The 12,929-nt window shown below is 47.5% G+C and overlaps 1 protein-coding gene across 10 annotated transcripts in view; it reads left to right on the top strand.

Moving 5' to 3' along the window:
• kmt2ca (lysine (K)-specific methyltransferase 2Ca) overlaps positions 1 to 12,929 on the top strand; it is a 202,640-nt gene that overhangs the window by 148,550 nt on the left and 41,161 nt on the right. For all 10 annotated transcript variants that reach the window (XM_053684190.1, XM_017481966.3, XM_017481991.3 and 7 more), the window contains 5 exons: positions 1,998 to 2,162; positions 4,795 to 4,904; positions 6,247 to 6,351; positions 6,917 to 7,129; positions 10,839 to 10,967. In XM_053684190.1, the coding sequence (XP_053540165.1) occupies positions 1,998 to 2,162; positions 4,795 to 4,904; positions 6,247 to 6,351; positions 6,917 to 7,129; positions 10,839 to 10,967 (722 nt within the window). The remainder of the gene's footprint in view (positions 1 to 1,997; positions 2,163 to 4,794; positions 4,905 to 6,246; positions 6,352 to 6,916; positions 7,130 to 10,838; positions 10,968 to 12,929) is intronic.

Below are 12,929 nucleotides of genomic sequence, written 5' to 3'. Positions count from 1 at the left end.
TGTCTTCGGTTTTTCAATGAACGTATTTTGTTTATTTATTTATGTTCTTGTTATCTGGTGTATAAAGTGATTTGAAGTGGTTCACCCATACGACGCCATATTGTATTGCCAATTCAGATTTAATGAGTGTGTGTGTGTGTGTGTGTGTGTGTGGGGTGGATGCGTGCGTGGGGGTTAGTTTCTGTCCTTGAGGGGTTAGTGGCTTGAGGGTGAATGTGCCGACACAGAACGGGTGTAAATCTGATGTTTTTTGATGTTATTTATATAGTGTAGTCTACTGTGCTGTTACCAAGAGCTGAACAGAACCTGCACAAAGTCCGTCCTACTGTTAACAACGTACTGACCCCGCCTCTCGCGCTTTATTCCCGCTCCCGCTCTTTTTCCTTCTCTCTCTCTCTCTGTCCCTCTTTTTCTGTCCCTCTCCCTCTCTTTATTCCCGCTCTCGCTCTTTTTCCTTATCTCTCGCTCTCTCTCTCTCTTTCTCTCTCTCTCTTTCTGTGTCTCTCTCTTTATTCCTTCTCTCCCGCTCTTTTTCCTTCTCTCTCGCTCTCTCTGTCTCTCTCTTTATTCCTTATCTCTCGCTCTCTCTCTCTCTCTCTTTCTCTCTCTCTTTCTGTGTCTCTCTCTTTATTCCTTCTCTCCCGCTCTTTTTCCTTCTCTCTCGCTCTCTCTGTCTCTCTCTCTTTATTCCTTATCTCTCGCTCTCTCTCTCTCTCTCTTTCTCTCTCTCTTTCTGTGTCTCTCTCTTTATTCCTTCTCTCCCGCTCTTTTTCCTTCTCTCTCGCTCTCTCTGTCTCTCTCTCTTTATTCCTTATCTCTCGCTCTCTCTCTCTCTCTCTCTTTCTCTCTCTCTTTCTGTGTCTCTCTCTTTATTCCTTCTCTCCCGCTCTTTTTCCTTCTCTCTCGCTCTCTCTGTCTCTCTCTCTTTATTCCTTATCTCTCGCTCTCTCTCTCTCTCTCTCTTTCTCTCTCTCTTTCTGTGTCTCTCTCTTTATTCCTTCTCTCTCGCTCTTTTTCCTTCTCTCTCGCTCTCTCTGTCTCTCTCTCTTTTTCTGTCCCTCTTTTTCTGTCCCTCTCCCTCTCTTTATTCCCGCTCTCGCTCTTTTTCCTTCTCTCTCGCTCTCTCTGTCTCTCTCTCTTTATTCCTTATCTCTCGCTCTCTCTCTCTCTTTCTCTCTCTCTCTCTTTGTGTCTCTCTCTTTATTCCTTCTCTCTCGCTCTTTTTCCTTCTCTCTCTCTCTCTCTTTTTCTGTGTCTCTTTATTCCTTCTCTTGCTCTTTTTCCTTCTCTCTCTCTCTCTGTCTCTCTCTTTATTCCTTATCTCTCGCTCTCTCTCTTTCTGTGTCTCTCTCTTTATTCCTTCTCTCTCGCTCTTTTTCCTTCTCTCTCTCTCTTTTTCTGTCCCTCTTTTTCTGTCTCTCTCTTTATTCATTCTCTCTCGCTCTTTTCCTTCTCTCTCTCTCCCTCTTTTTCTGTCTCTCTCTTTTTCCTTCTCGCTCTCTTTCTGTCGCTCTCTTTTTCTGTCTCCCTCGTTTTCTCTTTCTCTTTTTCTGTCTCTGTTTTTCTCTCTCTTTTTGTCTCTCTTTCTCTCTTTTTCTGTCTCTTTCTCTCTTTTTTCTCTCTTTTTCCTTCTTTTTCCTTCTCTCTTTCTCGTTCTCTTTTTCTGTCTCTCTCTTTCTCCTTCTCTCTCTCTATTTGTTTCTTTCTTTCTCCCTCCCTATCTCTCTCTCTCTCTCTCTCTCTCTCTCTCTCTCTCTCTCTCTGTCTGAGCTCTATTGGCATGACTGTGTTGTACCCCTGTGTGAATGGATTAACACACATTCTAGTTTATTTTAAAACGCTTTTCAAACATAAAAAAAACATTTATAGGAACAAACGCAAAAAATAAACACAAATGACTCTAAAAGAGAACAATGGGAAAGAATTCAATATAAATATGTCTCTCTCTCTCTCTCTCTCTCTCTCTCTCTCTCTCTCTCTCTCTCTCTCTCCTCCAGGTGTGTATCGTGTACTCAGTGCGGAGCCACGGCCCCCGGGCTGCGCTGTGATTGGCAGAATAACTACACACAGTGCGGCCCGTGTGCCAGCCTGGCCGTGTGCCCGGTGTGCGCGCGCGGGTACAGGGAGGACGAGCTGATCCTGCAGTGCCGGCAGTGCGACAGGTGGGCACTTCTCCACGGCGCAGGTGCCCGGTTTGGCACGAGCGGGAGCGTCCGTGGGGAGAGTAGAGAAATTAGGAGCAGGGAGGCACGGCCATGTTTAAATCTCTCCGAGTCGTGGATAATTAATTGCGCTCGGGTCGCTGTTCTGCTTTTAAGCTCTCGACAGTTTCAGCGTTGTCTCTGATCTAATACATCAGATTAAACGGATCTCGCTCGTTATTAGACCACGTTGCCCCTGGCAGGGGTCAAATCGCTCGTCGTCCTTCACCCTGTGGGCGTGGCTAACTAGTTACCCCCAGAATGAATATCACGTGGATCCGAGTGAAAGTGTGGAGATGATGACGATGATGATGATGAAGAATGCTCAGCTGTATGTTAAATATAGAGCTAGTCCTCGCGGTCGTGCTTCACCGCGTCCTCCGCGGGGGCGTGTAAATTTATGCGCGATATTTTTCAGTGTTGGAGTAAAGTAATATAGCCCTAAAAATCTTGAAACTTGTGTTTGAATTGTTTGCTCTACTGTTACACGTAGAACAGTCGAATGATCTGAGTGTTGTATCTTCTGTGCAGGTTTTATATTTTATATAGGTGTCGTTTATATTGTCTGCCCTTTTCACCAGTTTATTTTCATTCTTTCTTCATTTCACACTATAACCAGCTTACAGCTGAATTTCACACACGTCTGCTGTGGAAATAGTCTTCTTCTTCTCCTCCTTCTCTCCTTCTCCTTCTTCTCCTCCTCCTTCTCTCCTTCTTCTCTCCTTCTCTCCTTCTCTCCTTCTTCTCCTTCTTCTCTCCTTCTCTCCTTCTCTCCTTCTTCTCCTTCTCCTTCTCTCCTTCTTCTCCTTCTTCTCTCCTTCTCTCCTTCTTCTTCTCCTTCTCCTTCTCCTTCTTCTCTCCTTCTCCTTCTTCTTCTCCTCCTCCTTCTTCTCCTTCTTCTCCTTCTCTCCTCCTCCTTCTCTCCTTCTTCTCCTTCTTCTCCTTCTCTCCTCCTCCTTCTCTCCTTCTTCTCCTTCTTCTCCTTCTCTCCTCCTCCTTCTCTCCTTCTTCTCCTTCTTCTCCTTCTCTCCTCCTCCTTCTCTCCTTCTTCTCCTTCTTCTCCTTCTCTCCTCCTCCTTCTCTCCTTCTTCTCCTTCTTCTCTCCTCCTCCTCCTTCTTCTCCTTCTCTCCTTCTTCTCCTTCTCTCCTCCTCCTTCTCTCCTTCTTCTCCTTCTTCTCTCCTCCTCCTCCTTCTTCTCCTTCTCTCCTTCTTCTCCTTCTTCTCCTCTTCCTCTTTCACTTTCTTGTTCTCCTCCTTCTTCTCCTCCTTTATCCTTCTTCTTCTCCTTCTCCTTTTTCTCTTCTCCTTATTCTCCTTCTCCCCCTCCTCCTCCTCCTTCTTCTTTCTTTCTTCTCTTCTTCTGCTCCTCGTCTTTCTCCTCCTCCTCCTTCTTCTCCTTCTTCTCCTTCTTCTCTCCTCCTACTCCTTCTTCTCCTTCTTCTCCTTCTTCTTCTCCTCCTACTCCTTCTCTCCTTCTTCTTCTCTCCTTCTTCTCCTCCTTCTCTCCTCCTCCTTCTCTCCTCCTCCTTCTCTCCTTCTTCTTCTCCTTCTTCTTCTTCTTCTCCTCCTCCTTCTCTCCTTCTTCTCTCCTCCTCCTTCTCTCCTTCTTCTTCTCTCCTTCTTCTTCTTCTTCTCCTCCTCCTTCTCTCCTCCTTCTCCTTCTTCTTTCTTCGTCGTCTTCTCCTCCTTCTTCTCCTTCTTCACCTTCTTCTTTCTTCTTCTTTCTTGTTCTTCTTCTCCTTCTTCTCCTCCTCCTTTCTTCTTGTCCTTCTACTTCTCTCTTCTTCTCCTCCTCCTCCTTCTTCTCCTTCTTCTCCTTCTTCTTCTCCTCCTACTTCTCTCCTTCTTCTTCTTCTTCTCCTCCTCCTTCTCTCCTTCTTCTCTCCTCCTCCTTCTCTCCTTCTTCTTCTTCTTCTCCTCCTCCTTCTCTCCTCCTTCTCCTTCTTCTTTCTTCGTCGTCTTCTCCTATTTCTTCTCCTTCTTCACCTTCTTCTTTCTTCTTCTTTCTTGTTCTTCTTCTCCTTCTTCTCCTCCTCCTTCTTCTCCTCCTCCTTCTTCTTCTCCTTCTTTTTCTTTTCCTTCTTCTTTCTCCTTCTCCTCCTCATTCTCCACCTCTTTCTTCTTCAGCTTCTCCTCTTTCTTCTTCTTCTCTTCTTCTTCTCCTTCTCTTTCTTGTTCTTCTTCTCCTGCTTCTTCTCCTCTTTCTTCTTCTCTTCCTTCTCCTTCTCCTCTTTATTCTTCTTCTCCTTCTATCTTCTTCTTCTCCTTCTTCTCCTCTTCCTCTTTCACTTTCTTGTTCTTCTCCTTCTTCTCCTCCTTTATCCTTCTTCTTCTCCTTCTCCTTTTTCTCTTCTTCTTATTCTCCTTCTCCCCCTCCTCCTCCTCCTTCTTCTTTCTTTCTTCTCTTCTTCTGCTCCTCGTCTTTCTCCTTCTTCTCCTTCTTCTTCTTCTTCTTCTTCTGCTCCTCGTCTTTCTCCTTCTTCTCCTTCTTCTTCTTCTTCTTCTTCTTCTCCTTCTTCTTCTTCTTCTTCTTCTTCTTCTTGGTGTTGTACTGCTCACATTGGGGTGTATGTAATCTTGCCCGGTCCTCAGGTGGATGCACGCATCCTGTCAGGGTCTGAACTCGGACGAAGAGGTGGAGGCCGCGGCGGATGACGGCTTCGACTGCACCATGTGCAGAATGCTGACGCTCCCGAACCCAGGTGCGTACGCGCTCTCTGCTCCGTGTGCAGCGCTCACAAGAGATTTTGCCCGGCTGTTTATTAATGGAGTGGAACAGTTTTTTTCCCCCGTCTTTTCTAATGCGTGGGAATATTACGTAATTATAATGTGTAAGAGCATCTGTCCGTGCCATTCCGCTCCATCATCGCTTTAATTATTCAGTGCTGCCGTCTGAGAAACGGAGAATCCTTCAGCTTGGCGTTCGCGTTCACGTTCGCCTTTCCCTCGTTTCTCTGACGCTTTCATCAGACTGGCTTGGAGTTGGGAAGAAAATCCCGTGATGTTGTTTATACAGTCCTGTCCTGAATAAGCTGTTTCACATAACAGATGTTTGCATATAGATAACAGCTGAGTTTATCGTAAAAATTACCCCGCTCAAAAGTTTACACACCCTTGATTCTTAATACTGGATGTCGTTGACCGCGTGATCCACGACCGTGTTTGTCTTGTGAGCGTTTTCGCGTTCACGGGTCCCTTGCTCGTCCCGAGCAGTGGCTCCGCCCACTGTTCTTCAGAAAAATCCTCCAGGTGCTGCACATTCTTTACTTTCCCAGCATCTTCTGCAATATATAACTCCTTTCCCACAGCGCCTACATGATCTGTTCAGATCCAGCTTTTCACCGACGCTCAAGAAGGCGACACGATACGTTAAGAGCCAGGGGGGTGTAAACTTTTGAACAGGATGACCGGTGTAAATTGTTATTGTTTTGTTTATAGTACCGCCCTTCAGACGCTAAATAATACACTTGCACGTCTCCCGGAAGACGAAATACTGACGATTTTTCCCCGATCCTCCTGTTCAAAAGTTTACACCCCCTCCTCCTGGCTCTTAACGTACCGTGTCGCCTTCTCAGACGCCTCGCTTTAAGCGCAGACTGTTAGGGGATTGAGCTCATACACACCCGGCTGACTGAGACACAGGAACATCAGGACCAGAGACGGGCGAGATCGATTAGGGTCCGGAGATAACGGGGTAACGGAGCCAGCTCCCGGGTTTGGCCGTCTCGGTTCGTAGATAATCCGCAGAACCGAGTGGAAGCCAAGTGCTCGTGGCGGCGTTCGAGCGACAGAAGGACGCGTCGGCATTTCAGTCAACAAAACGCGTTCCCGGCCAAATTTAATCTATTAATATAGCAGATGTCCCAAATGTGAAATCTGATTCCAACCTGTTCTCATTTATAACGTGGTGGCTTCGGGCTGATGTGTTTAGTCCATGATGGAGCCGAACTGCGTTATTGTGCATGCAGAAGGAGCCAAAATTAATGAACGTGTCGGAAACCCCGATAATCGTGTGTGTGGCTGTGTGTGTGTGTTTGGTTCCAGGTGCAGGTCCTATTGCAAAGCTCACCGAGAGCATCAGCAGCAGCAGCAGCAGCAGCATTGAGCCACCAGTGGTCATACAGACTGCTCCGAGAATCAAGGAATATGGTAAACACACACACACACACACACACACACACACGCGCAATCAATTTTATTCTTAGGTTACTGTTTTTAAAGATAAAGTATCGGTGCAAACAAAAACCAAACATTGGTTTAACAGTCTCCGATACGGACTCGTCGGTTTACAAGCGTGGAGTTAAATCAGAAGCATCATACTTTTAGCTCTGGTGAACTCCGTGCCCGAGAGGGTGAAGGCAGCGCTGGAAAATAATGGCGCCACACAAAATATTGACACTTTGGGCCCAATTCGGACATTTTCACTTAGGGGTGTACTTACTTTTGTTGCCAGCGGTTTAGACGTTAATGTCTGAGTGTTGAGTTATTTTGATGGACAGTAAGTGTACACTGTTACACAAGCTGTACACTCACTACTTTACACTGTAGCACAGTGTCATTTCTTCAGTGTCGTCACATGAAAAGATATCATAAAATATTCACACAAATGTGAGGGGTGTACTAACTTTTGTGAGATACCGTACGTTCCGACACGTGTTATGTAAATGTCTTGAGAATGAGGACAGATTTGTGGCATGTTCTTTCTCCCGGTCAGACTTCCAGAAGACGTACACTCAGGACGGCGTGTGTCTGACTGAATCGGGTCTGTGCCAGCTGCAGAGCCTGTCCGTGCCCTCCGGACGGCGCCGGCGGGCCAAACCCAAACTCCGACTCCGGATCATCAACCAGAACAGCGTGGCCGTGCTTCAGGCTCCACCGGACCCGCAGTCCGAGTTCACCAGGGAGGGCGACATGGATGACAGTAGAGGTACGCTCTGTGTGTGTGTGTGTGTGTGTGTGTGTGTGTGTGTGTGTGTGTGTGTATGCAGCGTCACTCGGAGAGTGGGCTCCTCACCTAGATTCGACACACCACCAACACCACACTGGATTTTTGTGACTCGTGATCCGTCCCGTACTAGTCTTGTGTTTTTTCCCAAAAGAACGCTCTCTAGAACATACTGCAGATGTCCCGCCCCCGGGGGCGTGTCTCGCTCTCCAGTAGCAGCCGGTTAGACGTAAACATGGCCGTGCTAGCGTAGCAGTCAAGACGCCGGACTGCTGATCGGAAGGTCCGATCGTTGAAGGCTTTGCTAGGTCTCGCAGGTCTATTTATATTGCGCAGGGGTGCGGTTTATTTCGGACGCCGCCGGTCATTGACCCCCAAAGTCAAGATGGAAGATGTGGGCCCGGGAGCGGTTCGGTTGGACTCGGGCACGGTCCGCGTCTAGCGCGATCGCTAACCGTGACCGATCGCGAAACTGGAGAATATTTGGGTTCGTAACGGGTCCGGTTCTCACCTTATTGATGAGCGGGGATTGTGGTCAGCGAGTACAGCTGTTCCCGAGCCCTAATGCCAGCTAAAGAAAGACCCGCCCTTGGGTTTATTTGGGGATAAGTGGGATCTCGGCTTCTGTTTGGATAGCTGAAACAAGACGATCGCGTCTTACGTGATTGATTCTGAATACGATGTCGAGTTGAGCTGAGGCGGTGGTTGTTTCCAAGTGCTCGCGTCGCTCTGGTGTCTCATCGGCACACGGAGATGGAGGAGATGTGAAATGTATAACCTGAAGAGGAGAGAAGGATAAGGGCTATCCGGAGCAGGAGCGAGACGGAGACGTGCTGTGGTGCTGGGAGTGCTAAACCGTGTAATGAATCCGACTTAGGATTCCAAAAACCCCAGCAAATCGGACCGTGAGCTCCTGGGCTGATCTCCCCTAATTAATGACGGTCTCATCCATCGGCAGGGCAGGGGCAGGGTCTGAGGATCTCCAGTGTCTCGCGGTAACAGTAAACAGGGTTCCTGGAAATCCTCGTGGGAGAGACAACAATTGATGGTGTTTGGGGGGAAAAAGTCATGAATTTATTTTATTACCCTGTAAAATGATCAGGAGGCTCTTCAGGCCAAAGCTGCGGCATTATTAGTTTCCCTTCATTTCATTACATTTAATATCTGGCCTTTTTTTCTGTCTTTTTTTTTTTTTTGAACACGTAACACTTTACGTGCGGTGGTCAGTGAATGTCTCTTATTCGTCTTCTTTTAACTCATGGTCAGTGAATGTCTCTATTTACTGAATGCCAGTTCCATCACGTCTGACTTTCTTCCACATAAAGACGTGTTTTCTTCCAAGATACGCAAACACTGTGGAGGTAAAGTCCGCCTACGTGACTGCAGACGCACCGAATTCAACCGCTACCGGCATCGCCCGATTCGTTTTACTCAGGTTTTAGCGCTCCTCCTCCTTCTCCTCCTCCTCCACCTTCTCCTCCTCCACCTTCTACCTCCTTCTCCTCCTCCTCCACCTTCTTCCTCCTTCTTCTTCCTCCTTCTCCTCCTCCTCCACCTTCTCCTCCTCCACCTTCTACCTCCTTCTTCTACCTCCTTCTCCTCCACCTTCTACCTCCTTCTCCTTCTCCTCCTCCTCCTCCTCCTCCTCCACCTCCTTCTCCTCCTCCTCCACCTTCTACCTCCTTCTTCTACCTCCTCCTTCTCCTCCTCCTCCTTCTCCTCCTCCTCCACCTTCTTCCTCCTTCTTCTTCCTCCTTCTCCTCCTCCTCCACCTTCTACCTCCTTCTTCTTCCTCCTCCTTCTCCTCCTCCTCCTTCTCCTCCTCCTCCTTCTCCTCCTCCTCCACCTTCTTCCTCCTTCTTCTTCCTCCTTCTCCTCCTCCTCCACCTTCTACCTCCTTCTTCTTCCTCCTCCTTCTCCTCCTCCTCCTTCTTCTTCCTCCTCCTTCTCCTCCTCCTCCACCTTCTTCCTCCTTCTTCTTCCTCCTTCTCCTCCTCCTCCACCTTCTACCTCCTTCTTCTTCCTCCTTCTCCTCCTCCTCCACCTCCTCCTCCACCTTCTACCTCCTTCTCCTCCTCCTCCTCCAACTTCTCCTCCTCCTCCTTCTCCTCCTTCTCCTCCTCCACCACCTTCTACCTCCTCCTTCTCCTCCTCCACCACCTTCTACCTCCTTCTCCTTCTCCTCCTCCTTCTCCTCCTCCTTCTCCTCCTCCTCCACCTTCTACCTCCTTCTCCTTCTCCTCCTCCTCCTTCTTCTTCCTCCTCCTTCTCCTCCTCCTCCACCTTCTACCTCCTTCTTCTTCCTCCTTCTCCTCCTCCTTCTCCTCCTCCTCCACCTTCTACCTCCTTCTTCTTCTACCTCCTCCTCCTCCTCCTTCTCTTCCTCCTCCTTCTTCCTCCTTCTTCTTCTTCTTTCTTCTTTCTTCTTCCTCCTTTTTCTTCCTTCTTTCCTTCCTTCTTCTTTCCTTCCTTCTTCCTACTTTCTTCTTCCTCCTTCTTCCTTTTTCTTTCTTCTTCCTCCTTCTTCCTTCTTCTTCCTTCCTCCTTTTTCCTCCTTCTTCCTCCATCTTCCTTCTTCCTCCATCTTCCTTCTTCTTTCTTCTTCCTTTCATGGATCGTGTCCTCACTCACGGACAGTCAATTTAAGGCTTTTTTTTTTTACGCTATAAGAAAATATCAGCTGTAACTCACCCCTAAATCACTTGGGATGAGATCGTTACCGTAAATTATACTTCCGTAGTTCTCAGTCCTAACTTTACGTTCTACATGAAAATCAATAAATAACAAATAAAATGGAAGTAAGGTGTTTTGCTGCCGCCCTCCGCGCATCATGCGGTAGTCCCAGTTTTGTCTTCGTTGCGTATTTTAGAACTGAACGTTAAAAAAAAACGTGGACGTTTTATTTCTACTTTTTATTATTAGTGGTATCATTGTGTTATTTCAGGCCTACTGTTTTAGGCTGTTTTTTTGTTTGTTTGTTTGTTTTAAACTCATAGCCAAACTATTTACTTATACTATTTATCAGAATTCCGACTGCATGTAGAAACTGTGATGAATTTCCTGGTTACGCGACTGCACTGTTTGACCATGTCGTACGCAGTTATAGAAGGGGTGTATTTATTTATAATCGCACTATCCGGTGTCCCCCAGATGAGGACGGGTTCCCTTCAGAGTCCGGTCCCTCTCGATGTTTCCTCCTCGCATCACCCCGGGGAGTTTTTCCTCCCCTCCGTCGCCTCTGGCTCGCTCGTCAGGGATCGACTTGCACGTTTAAAATCTCCGTCCTGCATCGATCATTTCCGGAGTTGTGACACGTCTTGTTGTTTAAAGCGCTCTACAAATAAAACCGACTTGCGTCTGGATGAGCGTATAAATAATGCGTGCGTGAAGGGGTTCATTTGTCCGTTTCTTGTCGTTATTCGACAGTAAAATCACCCTTAACAGTGTCGGATGATGTACTTGTTTATATTTCGGGGCCGGATGAGTTCAGTAGGAAGTACCGCGGGCTTGTAGATAGAGAAACGTCTGCGGTAGGAAGCAGGTGGCCCTCACACATGGGAGGTGCCGGATTGAGATACGGTCTCGCTCACACGTGTCGGCTGAGGGTCAGGAAACGTCGATAGAGGTTTTAAAACTGTGTGTGTTTAACGCAGTAACCCTGCTAAGAGAGATTTTGCATTGCTGTACGCAGAGGGGGATCTGATGGACTGTGACGGGAAGTCCGACTCCAGTCCTGAGCGCGAGCCCAACGACGAAGAACCGAAAACCTCCGAAGGTCTCGATGGGATCAAGAAGAGGAAGAGGAAACCCTACAGGCCAGGTGAGGAAATGACGGGAAGGAGGGAATTATAGACGTGGGCATGAAGGGAGGGAGGGAGAGAATGGAAAGGAGTGAAAGAAAGAGTGCGGGAGAGAAAGGGAAGGAGAAGTGCACTTATCGGAAAGGACAGCTCCAGTGGAGTGTGAAATGATGTGGCTGCACAATCCCAACCTTAAATAGCAGCCCACAGAGCTCCTGGCTAAGCAGAGCTTCTGAAAAAAAACTCTTACTCTGAGCTCTAGGAAGAAGTAATCTCTTAAAAAGAGCTTATCTTTTTTTTTATTTAATTTTTTTTTTTTTTTTTTTTTTTTTTTTTTAAAGTACTTAAAGCAGTATAGCGGAATTTAAATATAACGTGCGTGTTAAGTGGAAGTTAAGTTTTGCACTCCGGTTCATTTTTCTCTCTCGAGCAGTCCCTGTTACGGTGTGTAGACTGAAACGGTTTCCTTGGTGAGAATTCGGGTGTTATTTTAGCCGCACGGTCCAAACCGGAGTCTTCGGCAGATATCGGAGTGCTGCTCTAAATATATGACGGGACGTAACAACGTTTTCAGAACCGCTGTGGATTGACCAGGGGTTTTGTCTTTGTATGTGTGTGTGTGTGTGTGTGTGTGTGTGTGTGTGTGTGTGTGTGTGCTAATGCTTTGTATTTGGCTAAAAGATCCGGTCGTACTGATTACGTGGGCGGTAACGTTAACAGCCTTTACCATTATGGCGGTGCTATTTTAGTTAACCGGAGCACTTCAGAGACGGAGAGAGGCTTCAGTAATCCTGTACTGTGAAACGATCTGCTGCTCCGGTTAAGGAGCGATAACGTGTTTGAGTTTTGGATTCCGTGAAGAAGAGTTGGTGGGAATCTGATTGAAAAGGCTAGCACCTTTACTTTCCCTCGACTAAACCGGTCAGTTGTAGTCGAGTAAATCGAGACCGAACGCTCACGAGTTAGAATTCCGACAGTCGTCCGAGGCTGTCGTCCGTGGCCGAGAGCCCCGGAGCGCAGGATTGGCCGTGTTCTCTGGGTGGGAGTGGCGGTAGAGTCTCTCTCCCCTGTCAGTCATGAGCTCATGTATGCAGCAGAGGGTGGATAGCACTTTAATCCGAGTGTGTGATGGACCATGGAGCGATGGAAGAACGTGGTCTGGTCTGAAGAATCACGTTTTCTTTTATATCATGCGGACGGCCGAGTGCATTGCTGTGCACTATGGGAAGGAGGCGAGCCGGCGGAGGCGGTGTGACGCCCTGGGCGATGTTCTGCTGGGAAACCTTGGGTCCTGGCGTTCATGTGGATGTTACTTCGACACGTCCCACCTACCTAGACATTGACCGAGACCGAGTACACGTCTTCACGGCAAGTTCCTGTGTCAGTTTTACATGCAGCAGTTGCATCAACTCGTTCATCGCATTTTACTCGAGGCAAAAAGTCCCAGAGATAAACAAGAAGTGAAAACTGCCCGGCCCGACACAGCAGCAGAAGGATCCCCAGCGTCTGCTGGGGACTTCAGACGTCTGCCTGTCAAATCTTTTGGAACAGTGTACTAATTATTTGTCCAAAGATTATGCTAATTTCCCCAATTACTCTTGCTCGCTTGCCTGTGTATAAAGAAAAGGCTTTGATTCGTATACAGTGTGCCCAATTTCGATGCAAATACCCCTTTAATTAAATGTGACTTTCTGCGTGGTGACGTTATAGCCGCCGTTTCATTCCGGATTCGCTGACGTTCAGGACGCGAACTGCACAAGATAGGAATTTTACGAACGGGTTTATCCGTAATTGCTTTATTCCCATCAAGCTCACGTTCGGATATCTCGAGATATAACTGATACTCGGGGAATAAACAACGGTGTGTTAATTAGCTCGTTTTTCCCGATCGGAGTATTCTCAAATCTTGACGTCTCCATCGATAGCAAGTTAAAGAGGGTGAACATGATTAGGCACGGACCCTGGTGGGGATGGATGGATCT

Source organism: Ictalurus punctatus, chromosome 1 (assembly GCF_001660625.3).
Source record: "Ictalurus punctatus breed USDA103 chromosome 1, Coco_2.0, whole genome shotgun sequence".
NCBI lineage: Eukaryota > Metazoa > Chordata > Actinopteri > Siluriformes > Ictaluridae > Ictalurus > Ictalurus punctatus.
The sequence above is the reverse complement of the archived record's forward strand: the minus strand, read 5'-3'. Positions and strand labels throughout refer to the sequence as shown.